Genomic DNA, 7792 nt, shown 5'->3' on the forward strand with positions numbered 1-7792 from the left:
GCAGGGATAAGCGTCCCTCTAAACGGCTTACACGGACGGAAGTGAGGGAGAGTCGGCGTCCGTTTTCTGCTCGGGCGAACAGCAAAGGAACAGCCGAGTCCCGAGGCTCCTGAAGGCGAACCTGAAGTACATCATGTGACCCATGGCGACGAAGGAGACGGAGATGATGACAAGCAGACCGAAAGCTTCGGGGTTGGGCGCCAGGATGACCATGATGAAGTGCAGCAGGTCCAAGAGGTAGTTCATGGAGTTCTGGACGCCGTTGACGATCCCTCGCTCCACCTCGGCAACGTTCTCCTGGATGAGCTGGGTCACGGTCAAGTCGAAAGACCAAAGACCTGAGAAAGAGAGCGGAGGAAATAACGAGTCAGCTGATGGCTGTCACATGAACACGAATGATGATTGGCCTCAAAGGTTGACTTTACAGCTCTTGTGTCACACCGACAGCTGACTACTGTTTCTCTTTTTCCGTTAACCCAGTGATCCAGTAAAACACCTCGACTACGCATGTAGATTCTTTGGATCTGATATTAATGCCACACGTTATCGTTTCTATAGTAACGGCTCACTCACAGGGATATGTACAACGGATGCTGCACAAAAGTGTTGATGGAGAGACGTTTTCTTAAAGTGAGGAGGGGACGCTTATTTATCGTTTATGGAAGGAGTCTCCGGCGTCAGCGCTTTGTAACAGTCAGAGGTGAAGCTGTAGCCTTTCAGGGGAGTTTACGTTTTTTTTTTGCAGGGGTTCAGACATGACGAGCTGCGTTGTTTGTTTTTAGGAGAAAACGCCTTTTTAAAGGGGAAAAAAGTTATTAAAGGTTTTCAAAGCACACGCATTCTGCTTTTTAATAGAGCATACTTCTAGTGCGGTTAATGTAACAGTGTTCTTTAATGTTTTTATCTCATTTTTATCTAAATGAGCTCAAATCACATGTTTACATCCTTAGTGATGTTAACTAATGTGTTCTGTCCTTAAATGAAAATAGCAACAACAGAAAAGAGAATTCAAACAAGTTTTTCTCTCCTTCTTCCGACCGGAATAAATATTTTAATGAACTGAACATCCAGGCTTGGTATAATTCATCTTCATCTTATCCAACCTTTCACACTAGTGTTTGAGGGGGAAAAAAAAAGTCAGCTCGTGTATTTGATTTAAATGAAGCACGTCTACGTACCCACTCTAGCAGCAATAACTCCAGCGAAGAGAAGACTGACTGACAGATAGGACTCGACATACGGGACTTCCTCGGCCTGCATGGTGGAGATGTTGAGCACCGCCTGGGCTTCGGTGATCCTGCTGGCCATGGTGGGTGCCTCGGGCAGCGGCACGTTGTCCCCCAGAAGATGGCTTATCATGCTCTGGAAGGGAGAGACGCTCAGGTCGAAGGGGCTTCCGGGAACGAAGACGGACACGACACAGAGCAAGAGGCAGGACAGCTGAGCCACGCCGGCGAGGAAACCGGTGCGGATGAGGCCGCACTTCTTGCGCACCCACGTGAAGGCCACGGTGCCACAGATACCCGACACGGCCGAGGCTCCCATGAGCATGCTGAGGATGGAGCCGTTCAGGCCCTGCGTGTAGGCGTAACCTGTGGTGATGCAGTCGAAGCCCAGGACGGTCATGTACAGGAAGGCTAGCGACATGCCGGCGAAGAAGATGGACTGGTTGTAGTAGGCGACCCAGCCGTCACGGAAAGTGCGCAGGGGTTCAGACATCTGATAACAGCAGCTCTTCTTCTCCTCTGTATCCGACTTCCCCGCAGCACTCTCGTTCATCAGCTGTGAACCTTCAGCCAGGCCTTCGCTGTTCTCCAGTTCTGAGAGAAAGTCACAAGAGAAAGTGTATGAAATGATAAAATGGTTGGAAAAAAAAAACGTCTTTCGTGAAACTGTGCCTCTCCTATAAAATTCTCACCTCTTTGAACGTTCAGCTGCTTCATCTCTTGGTTGCCGAAGTCTTTCTGTCCTGCCTTGATGGTCAGCGCTGGCGTTTTCTGGTACACCTTCCACAAGATGAAGTACTCCAGACACATGGAGCAGAGGTTCCAGCCCGAGATGAAACCACAGCCCATGAAATGGGAACCGAACGCCATGATCTGTCCCACCAGCATCGGGGCCAGGATGTTGGTCAGCTGGTCAATGATTCTCACCGTGGCGTTCATGTCTAGAACAGGAAGTGAAACAAAAAAATATTATTTCTCACTCGTTGCTTAAAGAAGCAAGCGAAGAAAATGGAGTCTAAACTTTCGGTTAAGAGTTATTTTATCAAATTTAAACTCGACAAAAAGATCAGGTTCGTGTCAGTCATTTGAAATAAAACACCGTGTCATGCTGTATCAGGAAAAATAAACTCCAATGATAAGTTATTATATAACTTCTTATAACCCTTATTTCCTCTGGTGAATTAAATTTCCGATTACGATTCCAAATTCGGCGTTTCCTGTTTAACGTGCTGTCTGCGTGACCCTGTTAAAATGCAGCCGTAAATTCCAGCGGATCAGCAGGTTTATGACGCTCAAAGAAAGTAATTAACATGCCGCAGGTGAACTCGGAGATGTAATTACCCTGAGATTTTACAAAGCTATAAGCAGTTTGACGGTTGCATATGATGGTGATCAGATTACTTTCTGGGTTTATTAAGCGTTTAAAGTCCATTTTTCAAGAAAAATATGGGACGCTGGGAGCTGTTATAACGCAAGTAAGAACAGGAACTAACATTCTGCGGACGTTCCACAACATTAAACGTAACTACAAACGTATCTCGCGTCCCCTTCTTCAATAAATGAAAAGTTATAACACACAGTGTCACTCAAGTGACACTACAATACTAAAAAGAGTGTTGTGTAGCATCGATGACGGAGAATGTGTAGAGAAAACGTGTTGATGTCTGACCTGCCAGGCTGCTGCGGTCATCTCCAGCCACCACCACCACCCAGTCCCTCTGAATGGTGATGGACATGGCAGTGCTGGCCAGGTTCGCAATGTTAGCGATGCTGATAACCATAATGTAGCAAAATGTCTGCAAAACAACAACAACGACGACGGCAAAAGTGTGACACATCTGTGCACATCGACAGCAGCCAACACACATTCAATATTATTATTATTTTTTATTTATTTATTTATTTTTTTATTTATTTATTTATTTTAGATACTGCCAAATTTATGAAGAACACGTCACACTGGAGTTTGATAAAGCAACACAAGTTCCAACTCATCTAATAAAACAACACACTGTACATTTCGAGTTTCTTACTTCAGTGTATATACACTCGTTTACCATTTTACAGGTCCTGCTAACATATAGCTCACTTTGTAGGTGTACAGTTACACACTGGAGTCCAGCTGTTGCTCTGTACAAAGTATTGGCACATCTCTACCCCATCCGTCAATGTAGCATGACCACCACTGAGCCAGATACTGTATTGTTAAACCCCAAAAACACCCGGCACACGTGAGGAATATCTAAATGAATAAGCTGAGCAATGTGGGAGGTTGTCACGTGACCAGATACGCTATTCTTGCACAGGCAGTGAGACACATTTTAAGTCGAAATTTGACTTTGTCTGCTCTAAAGATCATGATTAATAATAATAATAATAATAATAATAATAATAATAATAATAATACTAAGGTTAGAATGTGGATAAATGCCTACATTCAGGCGCAGACCAGAAAAACAGCAAGCTCATTTATCTAAAAGGACACGCGCTATCTGCGGTATGTTAACCCTTCACAGCCCGGTTTACAGTCAGAAACAAGTCTGTTTTTTTTTAGCTGTGTTGTCAGGTTACTGCTGTGTAATACAGGGACGTGTGCCAATACCAGCTCTAAAACACGCCTCGTTTGCACACGTCGAGGCACCTGTTTTCTGCTGACAGCTCAGTGACGAGTCCCTCCCCAACCTCGGCTTTAACCCCGTTCAACTCTCAGAACATTCATCACAACCATATCACTGCCGTTACCGCAGTTATGCTTTTATAAGAATAACTAATTAACAAGCAAAGAATATAAGGGGATAAAAAAGGGCTGGACATAACACTAGCAGTTCCTTTATGTAAAGATAAGGTGTCAGTGACCCAGAATCCCTTGTGTTCCTTTATCGTTTCCAGGTGAAAGCGAGCTGCTACTTGCCCTTTAACCTATAAACTTGTCTACAAGAAATTGACTTTCTTTAAGCAGTCATTTTAACTCCTGTGTAGATTAAAAGGAAGGAACGGGTCTTTTTTTGTTTCTGAACTTTGCATTTAACTGTATCCTCAAAAGGGTAAATATAAAATACAGAATACTATAGATTACAAAGACACAGAGTCCTAAGTCCATACAACTAACAGCATAACATCGAATTTTGGCGATGCTTTAACATTAAAAATCATTAACTTTAGGTTTAATAAACCATCAGTAACAAAGTTAGTCAACACAAGTTATTCATCAATTTACTGAGGTTTGTTTCACCTAAAGATTTACATAAATGCACCAAAATTTTATTATACTGTTTTAAGAGCTGTACAAAACTGTTGCTAAAAACTGCTAAAACCCTGACAACTGTAGTTAATAAATTAAGACTGAAAACTGTAACAATTTCTAGCTAAAAAACTACTAAAACCCCAAAAACTGTAGCTAAAAAAACCTACCGAAACCCAGAAAACTAACTAAAAACTACTAAAACCCAGAAAATTAACTAAAAAACTACTAAAACCTAGAAAATTAACTAAAAAAACTACTAAACCGCAGAAAACTGTAGCTAAAAAACTACTAAAACCCGAAACTGTAGCTAAATAAAAATACTAATAAAAATACTAAAACCCCAAAATCTATACCAACCTTGAATTTTAACCAAAGGGAGCTCTTACTATATTTTTAAAATCAGTATTAAACCTACTACCACCTACTAACACTTTAAACCAGAATTAATCAAACACTCACCAGCAGCCATCCGTTATAGAGGTGTGTGAGTGATTCTTTAAAGTGGAACACCAACATCAGCATGACACCACACACGATAACTGAACAGTTCTGGACGAGCAGAGACGTCTGGGCCACTGACAACAAACACAAATCAACACCTTGAAACTGTAAAGTCTGTAATTACTTTAGGATTGGATATTAGATATTATGGACAAATTATATGCTGCTTATTATTCCAGAGCTGAAGTGTATGCACATAATAGAACAGTAAACAAGAGGAACTTTTACCTTTGAGACGAGGGTTTTTGTCCACCCAGTCCCCAATGATGGCCCCAAGCAGCAGCACCGATCCCGCCATCACCAGGCCGTACACAGCGGTCAGGAGCAAACTGTTTCCGTACAGCTCGACCAGAAACACAGCCACGGCAAAGTTCCACATGCGGTCCCCCTACAAGACAAAACAACAGCAATGTATACACACATAAAATCATGAGGTGCCAATACTTCTAGATCTCCATTATGAATAACTATCAAATTTATTTACGTTAATTATTTTTTTTTTTTGCCTAATTGTTTCATTTTCCCCATCTTTCATTTCAGGAAATCCTCACGTTTCTAATTAATTAATTAATACTATATTAATAATAAAACGTGCCACTAATTTGTTGGCACATTGCCAATGAGGGAATATTACAGTACAAAATAATCACTATGATTTCTTAAATATAATTAATACTGAGACCTGCTCAGGCTGCATAAAAATAAAAACGTATTCCTCACAATAACAGTAACTTAACAGCTCAGATATACTTTTATAACAACACACACACACACACGCAAAAAAAAAAAGTTTGGTGACATTTTATAAGAGTATCCATATTTTATAAATAAAATCAATATTTAAAAAAAAAAAATAATGCATTCTTTTTGTTTATAAATATAAAATGATAACTCATAAACATGCATGTATGCTTTTTGCGTGTACATATACAGAGAAGATAACTATCTGCAAATGTAAAACACGCACAATTAATGTGCATAATTATATGCATGCATAATTAATGTATTATATGCATATTATATGCATGCATAATTAATGTTTTATTCGCATACATTGTTATTTATCGTTAAAATGACAATAAACTCACCCAGGTTGATAAAGCATGTCCGACATAGATAAGAAACTTCGCAGATGTGAAAAAGTCACGCGTAGAATCTGGAAAGAAAGAAAAAATATACTAATTTAAATAAATGAAAAAGGAAAGAGAAAGCCCAGTATACGTAAAGACTTGTTATTGACTTTTATGTCGGTTGTATGTTATCTAAACGCACTTACCACAACAGCCCTTTTTAGATGTTGAGCCTTTCATTTCGACTTCACTTTATAGTTTTTTTGTGCAATAAAAGAAATAAAAAATATATGTATATTCCTTCGTAGCGGTTGTCAATTCGCAGCAAAACATACAACATAAAACCTTAATCTCTTGCAAAAAAGCCCGTCTACGTCTACCTCTCCTCTTCTTTCCAAACTTAGCTATCACTGTAGCTGAAGTCGGAAAGAAATAAAACCTCTTGTTCGAGGTTTTATTGCCTGAAAAAAGGCGAATTAAAGAATTCCCGATATACCACGGGAGCCCGTCGAAAACCTTTTACTCTTATGCGCGCCGCCGACGCGCTTTATGAACGCGCATGGCTCACGGGCTCCACACGTGACGAAACACCAGCCAATCAGATCGCGCGCTCTGCAGTGTGCTTTGTTTACCAAGGAATGCTTTGTCAGAAGGGGGGCGGGGGACGCGCTCTGTCATTGTCTTGTTTCCTAGCATTATGCTTATTTTTTTGCACAATAATTTGATTTAAGAAAACTTTAAACGCTTTGTAGGTGTTCATATTAGAGGTCTGGGGCCATAAAGAGGCTTTGTGAACGCCATAATTATTGGCACCCTTCACGAAATGAATAGAAATCAATATCACGGACAAAGAGGTCATTTTTCCAGCCTAAACACTATGGACACTATTTTAATATAAAGTATAGGCACCGTTTCTTTATCGTTACAGACTTAAAATTTCCTGTTGTGCTTAATTCATGTATTTATATACACACACACACATATCTATTACCTGACTTGTGCACGGAAACAATCTATTGTGTTGAAAGCTCTGTGGTGATGAAGGACAACGTTTGCATGTCTGCATTTATTTAAAATATTATTTTGTCACTACTGGTTTTTTTGTTTTTTTTTGAGGAAATCTAGTCGTTCTCGGTGCAAATGTGTACGTTTAAATTACAAAGGAAGGAAGCTATTGAAGAAAAAAACTCTTTCAGACATTTGACCTTGCTGTGACCTTGACCCTATTTGAATCGCTTCTGATATCGAATCCATTCATCTACTGGCTACGATGACTATCGCATAGAAATCTGACAAACATTCAACCTTTCGTTCTTGAGATATCGCGCTAAAGAGAATCTCAAATGGACTCGCAGGTCAACGGACGGACGGCCAGATGACCCAAAAACATAACGTAAAACATAAAAAGTCGAAATTTCCTTCGTAATCTTGGGTATGTCGATAAACGACAATCAGGCATAAAAGGCTAGACGTGTTCATGCTCACAAAACTCCGCGAAAGGCAGAGCTCACAGAGGGTTGAAAACAACAAAATGGTGATTAAACGGTGAAAGAGCGCCTCCTAAATGCGGCCTGCACTAAATCGTCCAGTAATGCAGCTCAGCCACTACAGCGCACCGGCTACTACAGACACACGTTAACGCTTCCTCCTTTGATCCGGTGCCATTACTTTTTGTCCTACCTCAACAGCTAGTTTGTATTTGTGTTCATTTATGGATTTGCTTTGGCCCTGCTTACTTTGAAACAAATAAG

General features: G+C 40.6%; 1 protein-coding gene across 1 annotated transcript in view; it reads right to left on the reverse strand.

Annotated features, from left to right (window-relative positions):
- Positions 1 to 6572, reverse strand: part of slc40a1 (solute carrier family 40 member 1) — an 8373-nt gene extending 1801 nt beyond the window's left edge. The window contains exons 1-8 of the mRNA XM_017470308.3: positions 6248 to 6572; positions 6060 to 6127; positions 5200 to 5359; positions 4930 to 5045; positions 2896 to 3022; positions 1919 to 2167; positions 1179 to 1820; positions 1 to 338 (exon numbers count right to left, since the gene is read on the reverse strand). The exon at positions 1 to 338 is cut by the window's left edge and continues 1801 nt beyond it. Of these exons, the coding sequence (XP_017325797.1) occupies positions 28 to 338; positions 1179 to 1820; positions 1919 to 2167; positions 2896 to 3022; positions 4930 to 5045; positions 5200 to 5359; positions 6060 to 6127; positions 6248 to 6281 (1707 nt within the window). The 5' untranslated portion in view covers positions 6282 to 6572 and the 3' untranslated portion in view covers positions 1 to 27. The remainder of the gene's footprint in view (positions 339 to 1178; positions 1821 to 1918; positions 2168 to 2895; positions 3023 to 4929; positions 5046 to 5199; positions 5360 to 6059; positions 6128 to 6247) is intronic.
- Positions 6573 to 7792: the final 1220 nt, after the last annotated feature.

The sequence above is a fragment of the Ictalurus punctatus genome, chromosome 6, assembly GCF_001660625.3.
Source record: "Ictalurus punctatus breed USDA103 chromosome 6, Coco_2.0, whole genome shotgun sequence".
NCBI classification, from domain to species: Eukaryota; Metazoa; Chordata; class Actinopteri; order Siluriformes; family Ictaluridae; genus Ictalurus; species Ictalurus punctatus.